General features: G+C 40.9%; 1 protein-coding gene across 1 annotated transcript in view; it reads left to right on the top strand.

The window, feature by feature from the left end:
* The window catches only part of LOC141271968 (uncharacterized), a 41,539-nt gene extending 27,785 nt beyond the window's left edge, over nt 1-13,754 (top strand). The window contains exons 6-7 of the mRNA XM_073682222.1: nt 2,716-2,818; nt 5,763-13,754. Of these exons, the coding sequence (XP_073538323.1) occupies nt 2,716-2,818; nt 5,763-6,673 (1,014 nt within the window). The 3' untranslated portion in view covers nt 6,674-13,754. The remainder of the gene's footprint in view (nt 1-2,715; nt 2,819-5,762) is intronic.
* Nucleotides 13,755-15,782: the final 2,028 nt, after the last annotated feature.

Below are 15,782 nucleotides of genomic sequence, written 5' to 3'. Positions count from 1 at the left end.
CTGTGTGTTTCAGGTCATTGTCATGCTGACATGTGACCCAGCCACGACCCATCTTCAATGGTCTTACTGAGGGAAGAAGGTTCTTGGCCAAAATCTCGCGATACATGACCCCATCCATTCTCCTTTCAATACGGTGCAGTTGTCCTGTCCCCTTTGCAGAAAAGCACCCACAAAGTATGTTGTTTCCCCCACCATGCTTCACGATTGGGACGGTGTTCTTGGGGTTGTACTTATCCTTCTTCCTCCAAATACGGCGAGTGGAGTTGATGCCAAAAAGTTCTATTTTTGTGTCATCTGACCACATGACCTTCTCCCATGCTTCCTCTGGATCATCCAGATAGTCATTATCGAACTTCAAACGGGACTGGGCATGTGCTGGCGTGAGAAGGGGGACCTTGCGTGTCCTGCAGGATTTTAATCCATGACGGCGTAGTGTGTTACTAATGGTAATGTTTGAGACTGTGGTCACAGCTCTCTTCAGGTCATTGACCAGGTCCTCCTGTATAGTTCTGGGCTGATTCCTGACTTTTCTCAACCTTTTTTTTTTAAATCAAATATTTTTTATTGTTAAAACTTTTTTTGTAACACAACAGTAAAACAAATAAAACAACCCAACCAAAGAAGGGACCCAGTCCCTGTTCTATCCCTCCCCCCACAACACATCGCCCTTTCAAACAAAACATTTTGAATTAAATGTTCCACAGTTCTGTCCACAGCAAATTAAGAATCTTACAGTATCAATAGTCACAATTGTATTAAGGAGTATCTAACTCTTGCTTTGGAGCAGTTATATACATGTCTAAAGCAGCCCAATGTAGGATTTTGCACCTGTCAAGTAATCTATACATCAATCATAGCAGGCCAAGTCGAAATCTATGCAGTTCTCTGTATTATAGCATTTTGAGGAACTCCATTATTTAGGACAAGACCCTCTGCCTGATATGCATGTCGTAACTGAAGGTAAATTCGGTGTTGGGCAGTCCATATTCATTCTGTGAAAACTCCTTGAGTGAATCTCCCGCTAAAACATGAGTGAATCTTTATAGTCCTTTTAGACTCCAATTTTTAAACCCTTCCAATTTATATAGGTTAGGGAGCCATGGCGTTTCCCACAGTGATGTAAATTGTGAGATCCCTTGTATCCCCTGTAATTTCCTCACTACCCACCAAAGTTTGTGTATTAACAGCGTAGTTGGGGTTCTACAAGAGGGTGTCTTAAATTTGTGAGCCTCCAATGCTTCATAGAGTCTGAGTGATTTAAAATATGATTGGAGTAGAAGATGTTGAGCCCCCCCTCCCCCTCCAGGGTCGTCCCACCCACGAATATGCTGGAGCTGAGCTGCCATATAATAAACCCACGGATTTGGTACAGCAAGGCCACCCATTGTTTTATCTCTTTGCAAAGTTTGACCTTTCTCATCCTTACCCCACGAGGTCAGATCTTGCATGGAGCCCCAGACCGAGGAAGATTGACAGTCATCTTGTGTTTCTTCCATTTTCTAATAATTGTGCCAACAGTTTTTGCCTTCTCACCAAGCTGCTTGCCTATTGTCATGTAGCCCATCCCAGCAGGTCTACAATTTTGTCCCTGGTGTCCTTAGACAGCTCTTTGGTCTTGGCCATGGTGGAGAGGTAGGCGTGTGATTGATTGAGTGTGTGGACAGGTGTCTTTTTTACAGGTAATGAGTTCAAACAGGTGCAATTAATACAGGTAATGAGTGCAGAGTAGGAGGGATTCGTAAATAAAAATTAACAGGTCTGTGAGAGCCAGAATTCTTGTTGGTTGGTAGGTGACTAAATTCTTATTTCATGCAATAAAATGCAATTTAATTATTTAAAAATCATACAATGTGATTTTCTGGATTTTATTTTTAGATTCCGTCTCTCACAGTTGAACTGTACCTACTATATAAATTACAGACCTCTCCGTTCTTTGTAGGTGGGAAAACTTGCAAAGTCGGCAGTGTGTCAAATACTTATTTTCCCCACTGTATGGCCTACTGAAAATAAAGCGGGGTACTTCCTATACATAATAAAACCTATAAACAAGGGAATTTTTTTGGTACAGCTAATATCTTTGATACCTGTATATAGTTGATTGGACACTAGGGCCTATCATTGTGGCTGTTCAAGTTCATTCTTTAATGGCAGATGCTTACCCTAAGGCAGAAGGACATTTTCAGCTGAATAATTCACCATGACATAGGGGTCTTAAAGTCATGGATTGCTTCTAGGAACATGACAGTGATTTTATCCTTGCTTCCCTGACTTCTTACATCAGTACCCAGATCCTAATCCTGTAAGACAAGATACACTCCGAACTACGTGTTCTATCAGTACCTTTATCTAATTTCCTGCAAACTGAGAGAAACTATCCTATGGAATCTATGACATGACAGTTTGCTGCAGTCCTGAAAGTCAAAGAAAGTCCAACGTCCTACTAGATGGGTTTCTCTAGTAAAGTGGCCATTCAGTGTATGTTTTATACTTGGTGGAGATGACAGGATAAAGCTGATCATTAGATGTCTGGATCTTCTCACAATTTTCTAGTTATGTAGACTGCTGGTTAGAATTAGTAGACACCAGGTTGGATTTATACAGGAGACCTGCAGCTATGTGATTACTACTGTCATTTGTGGTCATCATGTTAATTTATGATGTTTTCTGTTCTGAATCATTTCACATGACTTCTCCATCTGTCTGTGTTTTTTTCAGTATTTGTTTCAAGGTAAAGATCTGACCCATATTAATACTACAGAGACATATGTGATGGGTGATGAGTGGTGTAAAGAGGAGATACCTACAGATAATTACCCAGGTAAGTAGTAGACTCAGAGGTCACATATTCTACTCCATCATTGGATGGTGCAGTTATGTGTTGAAGTTTTTAGGGAATGGTAAGCTGCTATTTTACATTCTTTTATCTGCAAGTTTCAGTGAGTAAAATTTAAGTGACACTTTTCTCCTCTTATACTCTGTTATATACTCAAGTATCTAGAAATTCTGGTGGTGGATATTGGTGTGGGAGGGTTGCGGCGGCGGAGGAGCGGGTCACACACAGTAGCCGCTGCTGCAGCTAACACGTGTGGCTGCTGCTAAAGGCAAATGAATATTCACTTTTCTTTAGTAGCGAGCACAGAGGAGCACTGAGCCGCAGCTCCTGCTGACAGTGCCTGCTACTAAAGAAAATGCATATTCGCTCCTCTCCACGCACATAGTCCCGGCGTGGAGCGGAGTGAATATGTCGGCAGCTCACCTCAGCATCTGAGGGCGCATGGCAGTGACATCATGCGCGGCTCAGATGCTGACATGAGCTACTGGCAGACAGGACGCAGCGTTGGAGCAGAAGTGAGGAAGGAAGGTGAGTATAAGTGTTTTTTTTATGTGTGTACTGATGGGGGGGGTGCCATGCATACCAGGATAGGGGATGAGGGGGCCATACATACCAGGATTGGGGATAAGCGGGCCATGCATACCAGGATTGGGGATGAGGGGGCCATACATACCAGGATTGGAGATGAGGGGGCCATGCATACCAGGATTGGGGATGAGGGGGCCATGCATACCAGTATTGAGGATGAGAGGGCCATACATACCATGATTGGGGATGAGGGGGCCATACATACCATGATTGGGGATGAGGGGGCAATGCATACCAGGATTGGGGATGAGGGGGTCATGCATACCAGTATTGAGGATGAGAGGGCCATACATACCATGATTGGGGGTGAGGGGGCCATACATACCATGATTGGGGATGAGGGGGCAATGCATACCAGGATTGGGGATGAGGGGGTCATGCATACCAGGATTGGGAAATTTACCAGTAGCTGCTGCATTTCCCTCCCTAGGCTTATACTGGAGTCAATAAGTTTTCCCAGTTTTTTCTGATAAAATTAGGTACCTCAGCTTATACTCGGGTCGGCTTACACTCGAGTATATACCGTACTTCCCAACTAGGCTGTTTTCTGTTTTTAGATTTTATTTCTTCCTCTTCTTCCAAGGGCTAAAGCTTTTTATATTTTTCCGACGACATAGCTGTATGAGGGCTTTGTGACGCTAGTCACTACTCATGGGCTCGCTGTGAGGCTTGGGTTGTCAAGAGGTCCGTGGTCAGATACCAAGAGGGCTTGTCATATACAAAGGGGTAAGGCAAAAGGCATAGTCAGGTCATAGTCCAGAGTCAGAATTCCAAGGTCCGAGTGCATTAAGGCAAAAGGGGTAATACAAACGAGTAGTCAATAGGCAAATCCAGGGTCTGGCAACAGAATGTCTGAATTCAGACCACAAAGCACAGAACTGAAGCTACGACTGGCAGCTATCTGGGACAGACAGTTTAGTTAAGTAGCTGGGTAATCACTTGGAACAAAGAACACCTGAAGGAAGCTCAGCACCTCCCAGTACCAGATTGGAAGGCCAAGCTGTCACTCAAAATACTGACAGCTCAGCATGCCCCTGCACTAGAGTGGACAACCGAACTGTCAGTCACTATGTCCAAGACACACTGAGCGTGACAAGCTTGTGTGTTTTGCGAGACGATATGTAGTTTTGAATTACACCATTCAATTTAACATACAATGTACTGGAAAATGGGGGAAAATACCAATTTTTTTTTTTTTGTTAAATTGTAAACAAAAAAATTTGGTTTGTGCCATCATTTTCTGAAAATGGAGAAACATTTTCAATTTTACATAGCTGGATCTGTGTAAGAGCTTTTTTTGTGTGGAAAGCTGAATTTTTTATTTATCCCATTTTGGAGTAGATGAATACTAGTGCTTGATTGCTTCTTATTGCATATTTGGCAGACCTGCCATTCTGGTGTTTTCATTTTTTCTTCTCTTTACTACATTTATGATATTTAATAATTCATTTTATATTGTGATATATCAGATATTCTCAGTAGCAACAATATCAGGTCTGTTTTTTATTACATTTTCCTTTTTTTCCCCAACTATTTTAAAGGGGTATGGTGGGTATATTCATAATTTTGTACGTTTTTTTTACTTAATTTTTTTTTCATAAATTAAAAAAAAAAATTATCTAAATTTGTTAGTCCTCATGGGGACTGAAATCTGTAATTATCTGATCGCTATTTTATATACTATAATACCATAGTATTGCAGAATATAGAAATAATCGCAGTTTCTTTTGAAGTCCCACTGCAGGCAGGTCTTCACAGGAGTACTGTCATGGCACGTCCAGAGCTGCAATGGCATTCTATCAGCACCCTATGGTGTGTGCTGGAAAGGCATGCTTTACATGCCGCTGTCAGAGATTGACTGTGACATTTAAGGTGTTAACAGCAGCGAGCCAATATCCTTAAGTGGTTGACGACACATGCTGGACTCCAAGGTAAAAGAGGAACTCCTAAAGAAACAATTTAGAATTAGTGCCTTAAGAAGGAACACATGAAATAAATGGAAAAGACCAAATGAAAAGGCTTTGTAGAAGAATTCACAGGTTAACAGTTTAACTTTACATTAAAATAAGCAGCCTCCACTTTGAAATAGAAAAACCAAGATGGAAAACTGCAACATAGCTACTGGGCTCAGTGATTGGCTGCAGCGTTTTCACCGCTGTGACCGATCAACCATGACTATGGCTGCTGTGGACACACAGTGGAGAGTAGGTAAAGATCAGGGTTTGGGTTTTGTTTGTTTTTTTACATATCACTGAACCTATGGGCAGACATTTGTTGAAAGTTGACAACCCTTTAAAGCAAAGTTTTTAAACTTTAATAAAGTTGTTTGTATTTTTACCAGATATTTGTACGTGGAGTTCAGAGGAACAGCTGATATTTTCAGATTTTAAAGGAGATGATGGTCTTATCAAACCTGAAATATATGAAGATCAAGCCATTATCCCAGATCTATCATCTTATCCTTTTCAACAGCTCCTATTCTTTGATTCATTACAGACTGCTAAGCAAAATAAAAATAACAGAAGGGATGGAGAATACAAAAGAACTCGCTCAAGAAAGAAAAATTTTTCATGTTCAGAATGTGGGAAATGTTTTAAGGATAATTTTGCTTTAGTAATACATGTGAGGATTCATACAGGGGAGAAGCCTTTCTCATGTTCAGAATGTGAGAAATGTTTTAAGGATAAATTTGCTTTAAGTTTACATGAGAGAGTTCATACAGGGGTGAAGCCATACTCATGTTCAGAATGTGGGAAATGTTTTACTACTAGAGATAACCTTGTTAAACATCTGAGAATTCACACAGGAGAAAGGCCATATGCATGTTCAGAATGTGGAAAATGTTTTCGGATTAAAGCAAAACTTGTGAGACATCAGAGAATTCACACAGGGGTAAAGCCGTATGTATGTTCGGAATGTGGGAAATGTTTTCTCCATGAAACTGCTTTTATTAGACATAAAAGAGTTCACTCAGGAGAGATGCCATATTCATGTTCAGAATGTGGGAAACATTTTAGAGAAAAATCAAGACTTGTTATACATCAGAGAATTCACACAGGGGAAAAGCCTTTTTCATGTTCAGAATGTGGGAAATGTTTTAATTATAAATCAGTTCTAGTTACACATCAAAGAATTCACACAGGGGAGAAGCCGTATTCATGTTCAATATGTGGAAAGTGTTTTGCACAAAACTCAGCTCTATTTACACACCAAAAAACTCATGTAGGAGAGAAGTCATTTTCATGTTTATAATGTAGGATGTGTCAAAGAAAAAACGTGTCTTCTTAAGCTTCAGATTAATAACACATAGAGCTAGCATTTTTTTAATCATTATATTGACAAATTGTCAAAGCAAAACAATAGAACAGTTAAAGTTACTCGTCATATAAGGAAAAGCACTTTAGTGACCTAATTTATTAAGAATGGTGTGAAATTATTAATAAACATGAAAAGCAATTTACACTCAACAATGAAATGTAAACACCAAGAAGGAAAAGGAAAATTCGTAGAATTATGAAAATAACAGGTCTGATAGTCTTTTTAAATCCTTCACCCCTGGGACATTTCTGTTTTTTAGCTTTCGTTTTTTTGCTCCCCTTCTTCCAAGAGCCATAACTTTTTTTTGTTTTTGCTCAATATGGCCGTGTGAGGGCTTATTTTTTACGGACAAGTTGTACTTTTGAACGACACCATTGGTTTTACCATATTGTGTACTGGAAAACGGGAAAAAAAAATTCCAAGTGCTGTGAAATTGCAAGAAAAGTGCAATTCCACAGTTGTTTTTTACCATGTTCACTAAATTCTAAAACTGACCTGCCATTATGATTCTTCAGGTCATTTCGAGTTCATAGACATCAAGCATGTAAAGATTCTTTTTTATTTAAGTGGTGAAAAAAAATCCAAAGTTTGTAAAAAAAAAAAAAAGAAAAGTCACCATTATTTGGGATCTGGGCACGGGTGAGGGCTTATTTTTTGCGCGATGAGCTTAAGTTTTTATTGATACTATTTTTGGGGTAGATACGACATTGTGATCGCCCGTTATTGCATTTTATTTCAATGTTGTGGCGACCAAAAAAAAGTATGTGCGCACTTTCAGGATTTGATTGCAGAAATTTCTGCAAGGTTTCTGCATCTTTTGGCAGGAAAAACGCTGCGACAAAAACATGCGTTCTGCTGTGATTTTGGTGCATTTTTTATGCGTTTTTGATGTGGTTTTTTTCTGCGTTTTTGTACAGCAATGAATGGATTTTGGAGCTAAATAAAGATATTTGAAAAAATAAAGGTGGGACATCGCTTTAACCCTAAGATTACTTACAGACCTGGGGTGAGTATATTTGTTAATTTAAATGATTAAAGAATGTGTCTGATGTATTTCAAATAAAGTGTTTTATTCTCATATTCTCAGTGTGTGTGTTTATTTAACTCTTTTCTTTACTTAGGTTTAGTAATGAGGGTGTCTCATTGACACCTCTTCATCACTAAACAAAGGCCTTGGTGTCACCTAATCCCATAAACCTTAATTCCATTAGCATTCCCATTCATGGCATTTCTGGGACAGCTGAGAGCTGCTAGTTTTAGCCTAGGAAGGTGCCATTACACAAATGTGTTCACTGGATATTAATAACAGCTCACAGCTGTTTGGTTAGCCGCTACGTTCCCATGATCAGCAACTATCAGCGCTTTGGACGCAGCGTATTTTAGCTGCGCAAAAACGCTGTCTTCTAATGCTGCGCTTTTGGCAGCGGCCAGATGTTACAGCATAGAGGATGGTATTTCTACTAGGCGTACATCTGAGGCTGCGGAACACCCGCTTACACTGACATGCGGCTCGTATTTCAGGACCGCAGCATGTCAAATTCTCTTGCGGAGTCTCTAGTCTCCGTAACAGAAATTTGACCACTAGAATGTATTGAATGTGGTAAATCCGCATGGTTCAGTGAACACATGCGGATTTACTTACGTTCAATAGAACGCAGCAAAAATATGCTGCGTCCAAAGTGCTGGATCGTGGGCCCATAGGCATAAAATTTATTAAAATAGCGTGGGCTCCCTCATCATTTTCATAAGCAAGTGAGGGAAAGCCAAGCACTGGGGGCTGATATTACTAGCTGAGGAAGGGGCCGTTAGCCAAAAATGTTCCCTGGCTATTAATAACAGCCCACAGCTGTTTGCTTAGCCTTTGCTGGCTAGATTACAGGGGGACTCCAGAAAAAAATTGACATAAGGTCCCCCTATAAATTCTAACCAACAAAGGCTAAACCGACAGCTGCATGCTGATATTAATAGCCAGGGAAGGGACCACAGATCCTGGCCCCCTCCGAGGCTAATAATATCATCTCTCAGTGGCCCTAGAAACGGCACATCCATAAGATGTGCCAAATCTGGCGCTTAGCCTTCGCTCTTCCCACTTGCCATGGTGCGGTGGCAAGTGGGGTAATAGGGTTGGGGTTCACGCCTGCCTTGTATTGGCAGCTGACATTTAAGCCCAAGTTAGTAATGGATTGCGTCTATAAGACGCCCCCATTACTAACCCCATAGTAGGGTTTTTTAAATAAATACACGGCCAGAATAAAGTCTTTTATTAAAATAAAATTCCACACGGTTTTAATCATTTATTTAAAAATAAAAAAACACCATATACTCACCTAACGCCGAATCCCCGAAGCCCTCATCTCCTGTAATAAACCTTAAATAAAAAACAACAATATCCCTCACCTGTCCGTTGTCATGACTTAATCCACAGTGTCCCACGACGATCTGGGCCACTTCTACAGCAGCCACATCAGCAATCACTAATGTGATTGTTGTAGAAGACAGCACTGTGTACACTGACAGGAGTGTAATCACTCTTGTCAGTGTATAGCTGAGCTGTTTGGAGTGAGGTCACTGGAGTTCAGACAGCTGAAGATCAGCTGAGAGCTCCGATGCCCTCAATTACTGCATCAGTGTTGCATTTGAAAATTCTCACACAAAACCGATGCCGTAAGTGAGGGCACTGGAGCTCTCCGCTGATCTTCAGCTGTTTGAGCTCCAGTGACCTCAGTGCCGGCAACTCAGCGCTGTACACTGCCGGGAGCGATCATGCTCCTGTCAGTGTATTACCGGCTGATCGGTTCGCCGTGGGACACTCTGGGTACAGAAGACAGGTGAGAATAAGGTGTTTTTTATATTATTTTAACTTTTTGTTTTACACTCCGCACAGACGCTGGCTGAGGAGACTGCATCTCCCCTCAGCCGCACCTGCTCCTGCTATTGTTAGCTGGAGCGGACGTCAAATGATGGGAGGAGTAGTCTCCCGCAGGCAATTCTTTGTGCGTTTTTGCCGCGTTTTTGACTCATTGATTAGAATTGAGTCAGTCAAATACACAGCAAACATCCTCCGCAAATACGCAAATATCTTTATACATGCGTTTTTTCTGCGGACTTGACTGACTCAATTAAAGTCAGTGGGTGAAAAACGCTGCATAAACGCACAAAGAATTGACATGCTGCTGATTTAAACGCAATGCAATCCTTACAGGAAAATTCCTGATCATTGCATTAGCTGACACACGGACTACCTAGCGTTTTTGGCCCATTGCTGGGCGGAGAAAACGCACAGTGTGCACATAGCCTAAGTCTGATTTTTTTTCTCATTACGCCGTTTACCGAACGGATTCATTCTTTTTACATATTGATAGATTGGGCGATTCTGAATGCAGCGATACCAAATATGTGTATGATTTTTTTTATTGTTTTATTTTGAATGGAGTGAAAGGGGGGTGATCTAAACTTTTATATTTTTTTAATATTTTTAAAAACTTTTTTTTTTAACTTTTTACCTGCATCAATAGTCTCCATGGAAGACTAGAAGCTGTGAACATCTGATCACCTGTGTGTAGCAGAAATGCTCACTTGCCATCCTGCAATGACAACTGCAGGGGTCTCCTGCGGACCCTGGGTTGTCATGCCAACCCATGGTCATGTGACACGGGCGCTGATGGGTGGAACTAGTGACTTCCTTCCGCCGTTGTCAGAGATCCACAGCGGCATTTAACATGTTAACGGCCGCAGGTGGCTCGCGCTTCCACCCGCGGCTGTTAGGGGCACCAAGGCATGGGATTTCTGCATGTTGCAGTCATATTCGATTCTGAATAAATTAAGAGGTTTTGAAAGTTTTGTTTCCATTTATTCGTCTTTTGCAGATCATTACCATGTCTATGGATAATGATTTCTATAGTTCCACCACATTTCCTTATTGGTGTTACAATTTCAATGTTGAGGACTGCATATAGTGAATGAAAATTTTATTAGGGACACATCCGCATTGAACTTTTAATTTTAGAAACGCAATAAATCATTGAGATAATGATCTTAGTAGGCTCTGAAATCGGTCTGCAGGAACAATAGTTCTCTAGATCACTGCCCACTGGAGTCTTTCCTTTCTGTTTTTCTGAGATAGTACACTGTGTGCATGATTATTAGGCAATTTGTATTTTTGTTGCTTCATTTTATTATTGAACAATTCCAGTGCTGTCGGTAACTCCAAAAGGGTAATGAACCTGAATATTTAAGAAAGTAAAAGTGAAGTTGTGTCTTTCTAAGCAGAATATCTATGTGTGCAGAATTATTGAACAGGTAAATGGAAAACGTAAATTTTTCATCTCAATTTTTTATTTTCTTCTATAACATTGAGAATAATAACCAAATAACTCAAAACGTACAAAAATATATTTGAAAAAAAATAAATCTGTGACCAATATGGCTGCCCTTATTTTCAATAACAGTCATGAGCCTTCCATCCATTGATTCTGTAAATTTCTTAGTCTGTTGATTAAGTTTTTGGGCAGCACCAACCACAGCCTGCCAGACACTGTTCAGGCAGGTAATAGACAACTGAAAGGACTACCTATAAAGATCGAGATAATATGATTGTGCTAAAATAGCATCATAGTAGAAAGGCAGAAAAAGGGATATACCAGAATATCAAAAATAATAAAGTTGATTGCGCAATAATCAAAACAGCTCTATATGCATATGGGTGGTGGAAGATCTACTGGGACAATAAGTCAATCGGGATAAAAATGGAAAGATTTGATCACGTAAGATCAAAAAATTACGCTGATAGAAAGAGTTCTCCCGGTTTAGAGTTCACTCCTGGTCAGTATATTATATACAATAGATAGCTAGAAACAATAATAACTGTCCAAAAAGGATATATAGCAAAAAAGTGACGTGCATTATACTCCAAATGTAAATGGTATTACAATTGGATAATATAATAATGTAAATTACATTATATATGACATGAGCAAAACACGTATACTGTTACTTCAAGCAGTGACTTAATATGTTACACTCTAGGTGATGCCCATTCTGAAATAAGGCTAGAGTTAGAGTAACATTATGTCACATAGAACAAGTCAGTGATAATATCAATACAGTAAGTGTATAGGTAAATGACATACTAAATAGGCTTATTAGCAGCAACCAAATTAAAGTGCATGATTATAACACATGGTCATTGCCTAGAGACGTATTAAGGCCAGTAGTGTATGGCATAACGGAGAGACACCAAGAGGGCGGCACACAAGCACCTCGACGTGCTTTTTACCACACTGGGCTTCGTCAGGAGGCGTAATATTGTTCAGGAAGGTGACTGTTTTCCTTCACCGTTAAATCTCCATTTAAGAAGGACCCACAAGTTTTCAATAGAGTTCAGGTCCAGTGAGGAAGGGGCCATGTCATTATTCTTTCATCTTTAACCCCTTTAAAGCCAAAGATGTACTAATACGTATCTGCGCCCTGGGATTTAAGAGCCTGATACGTACTAGTACGTCTTGGCGATCGCGCCCGCACACAAGCTGTGCAGGCGCGATCGCCGCCGGGTGTCAGCTGATTGTCACAGCTGACACCCGTTGCTATGTGCAGGGAGCGGTCCCGCACCGCTCCTGGCACATTAACCCCCGCAATGCTTCATTGCGGTGGCAAGGTGAGGTGATCGGGATACTCACCTCTCCTGCCGGCGTCCAGCGATGTCTGCCTCGGCTTCCCGGATGTTGCCATGACGACCCAATGTCGTCATGACAACATCCGGGTCACCAGGAAGATATTTTGGTCATGCACAGTGCATGACCAAAGTATCTTCTGCAGCGCTGACAGCCTGTATAGCACAGGGATGGTGCTTCATTCCCATGCTATACAGGTGATCAGAATAAAAAAAAGTGAAAGTCCCATAGTGGGACAAAGAATAAAAGTAAAAAAGGGTTTAACCCCTTTAAAGCCTTATGGCGATCGCGCACACAGGCTGTACGGGCGCGATCGCCGCCGGGTGTCAGCTGATTGTCACAGCTGACACCCGGTACTATGTGCAGTGAGCGGTCTCGCACCGCTCCCGAAACATTAACCCCCGCAATGCTGCGATTGAAGTCGATTGCAGCATTGCGGTGGCTAAGGGGAGGTGATCGGTATACTCACCTCCTCTTCCGGCCTCCAATGCTGTCTGACGCTTCTTCCCGGATGTTGCCATGATGACCCAATGTCGTCATGACGACCCGATGTCGTCATGACAACATCCGGGTCACCAGACAGCAGGAAGATTTTTTGGTCATGCGCAGTACATGACCAAACTATCTTCTCACTGTGCAGCGCTGACAGCCTGCATGACACAGGGATGGTGCTCCATCCCTATGCTATGCAGGCGATCAGAATAAAAAAAGTGAAAGTTCCATAGTGGGACAAAGTATACAAATAAAAAAACTGTCAGAAAGTGAAAAAAAAAAAAATTGTAAAAATATAAAAAAAAAAATAATCCACCAAAAATAAAAATATAATGTACCCATCAATAAATATTATTATGGAAAAAAAAAAAACAACAATAAAAGTACACATATTTGCTATCGCCGCGTCCGGAACAACCTGACCTATAAAATTGTCCCACTAGTTAACCCCTTCAGTGAACACAGTAAAAAATAAAAATAAAAAAAGAAGCAAAAAACAATGCTTTATCATCATACCGCCAAACAAAAAATGGAGTAACACGCAATCAAAAAGACGAATATAAATAAAAATGGTACCGCTGAAAACGTCATCTCGTCCCGCAAAAAACAAGCCCCGATACGGCTCCATCAGCCAAGAAATAAAAAAGTTATAGCTCTCAGAATAAAGCGATGCAAAAAAATTATTTTTTCTATAAAATAGCTTTTATTGTGTAAAAGCGCCAAAACATAGAAAAACGATATAAATGTGGTACCGCTGTAAATGTACTGACCCGAAGAATAAAGCTACCTTATCAATTTAAAAATTTTATTTTTATGGCTCAATGTTATAAACTTCTGTGAAGCACCTGGGGGTTAAAGGTGCTCACCACACATCTAGATAAGTTCCCTGAGGGGTCTAGTTTCCAAAATGGTGTCACTTGTGGGGGGTTTCCACTGTTTAGGCACATCAGGGGCTCCCCAAATGCAACATGGCGTCCGCTAATTATTCAAGCAAATTTTACATTCAAAAAGTCAAATGGCGCGCCTTCCCTTCCGAACCCTGCCGTGCGCCCAAACAGTGGTTTTTCCCCACATATGGGGTATCTGCGTGCCCAGGGGAAATTGCACAACAAATTTTGGGGTCCATTTTTTCCTGTTACCCCTGCGAAAATAATAAAGATTGGGTCTAAAGTAACATTTTTGTGAAAAAAGTTAATTGTTAATTTTTTTCTTACACATTCCAAAAATTCCTGTGAAGCACCTGAAGGGTTAATAAAGTTCTTGAATGTGGTTTTGAGCACCTTGAGGGGTGCAGTTTTTAGAATGGTGTCACTTTTTGGTATTTTCTGTCATAAAGACCCCTCAAAGTGACTTCAAATGTGATGTGGTCCCTAAAAAAAATGCCTTTGTAAATTTTGTTGGAAAAACGAGAAATCGCTGGTCAACTTTTAACCCTTATAGCTCCCTAATAAAAAAAATTTGGGTTCCAAAATTGTGCTGATGTAAAGTAGATATGTGGGAAATGTTATTTATTAACTATTTTGTGTGACATATCTCTCTGATTTAAGGTTATAAAAATTCAAATTTTGAAAATTTTCACCAAATTTCCATTTTTTTCACAAATAAACGCAAGTGATATGGAAGAAATTGTACCACAATCATGAAGTACAATATGTCACAAAAAAATAGTCTCAGAATCAGGGGGATCCGTTGAAGCGTTCTAGAGTAATTACCTCATAAAGTGACAGTGGTCAGAATTGTAAAAATTGGCCTGGTCATTAACGTGCAAACCACCTTGGGTTGTAAAGGGTTTAAGGATTTTACTGGCAGTCAAGCAGTGGAGACTTCGATGCTGCGATGGAGCATTATCCTGCATAAAAATGTAGTTCACTGCTTTAAGAAAGTGTCTTCTAAAAATTGGCAGTAGGTTTGGGAAGTGTTGGCCCTCTGACTTTGATGCGGGCTCAGAGACTGAGCCCGAATTTTTGCCAGCAGATGATGGCTATGTTATTCAGTCCTCATCTGTGTCTAACAGCCGAGTGTGGAGCAAAGGTAACCTGCAGTTAACCTATTAAGCACCACTGGCATTCACAGCATGCATCCTGGGGGCACGACGTGCTGTAAACTGCGTATTGGTGCAATTGTGGGTGCTGATGGGCTGCCATGACAGCCAGGAGTCTTCTGAAGACACCTGAATGCCAGCCTGTGGCTGGCATTCATAAAAGACAGTGATTTTTGCTATATACAGCAATACTGTGGTATAGCAGTGTACAGCACATGCGATCCGATGATCAAAGGTTCAAATTCCATATGGCAGACCTTGGCAAAGTGCGGTCTGCAGGCCACATCCGGGCCCTCTAGCTGTTCCAGTCCGGCCCATGGACCAAGGCAGCTAAAGAGCTGAAACAGTGGCCTACAGGCACTATGCCCTTCCCCACCCGCCGTCCAGCCACCGCTGCTCGCTTCTCAGGATGCAGACAGCGGTGAATACATTGGTGGAGGACGGGGCCAATTGGGTATTTCACAGCACTTTTTTTCCTGATTTTTTTGTACATCACATGATAAAATGGATGATGTCATTCAAAAGTGCAACTCGTCCTGCAAAAACACAAGCCCTCACCCGGCTATGTCAACTGAAAAATATAAAAATTATGGTTTTGGGAAGAAGGTGAGATGAAAAACCAAAAAGAAAAAATGGAAAATCACCTAGTCGGTAAGGGGTTAATAATACTTAACTTTTATGTACCCTACAATCTGTGAACTTTAGCTTAAAATGTAGTGTGTGGGCTGTTTGGACTACACACAATCCATCTTCTGTGATTGACAAGTATACTAGGGGGGCTGATCTGACATTAATCACTGTACTAAGTTTGGTGCTGCATTCCTGACTCATGATGCTTCTG

The sequence above is a fragment of the Phyllobates terribilis genome, unplaced genomic scaffold (genome assembly GCF_046119375.1).
Source record: "Phyllobates terribilis strain yellow unplaced genomic scaffold, ASM4611937v1 Scaffold_5__5_contigs__length_657084704, whole genome shotgun sequence".
Classification (NCBI taxonomy): domain Eukaryota; kingdom Metazoa; phylum Chordata; class Amphibia; order Anura; family Dendrobatidae; genus Phyllobates; species Phyllobates terribilis.
Note: the sequence above shows the minus strand (reverse complement) of the source record. Positions and strands in the feature narration are given on the sequence as shown.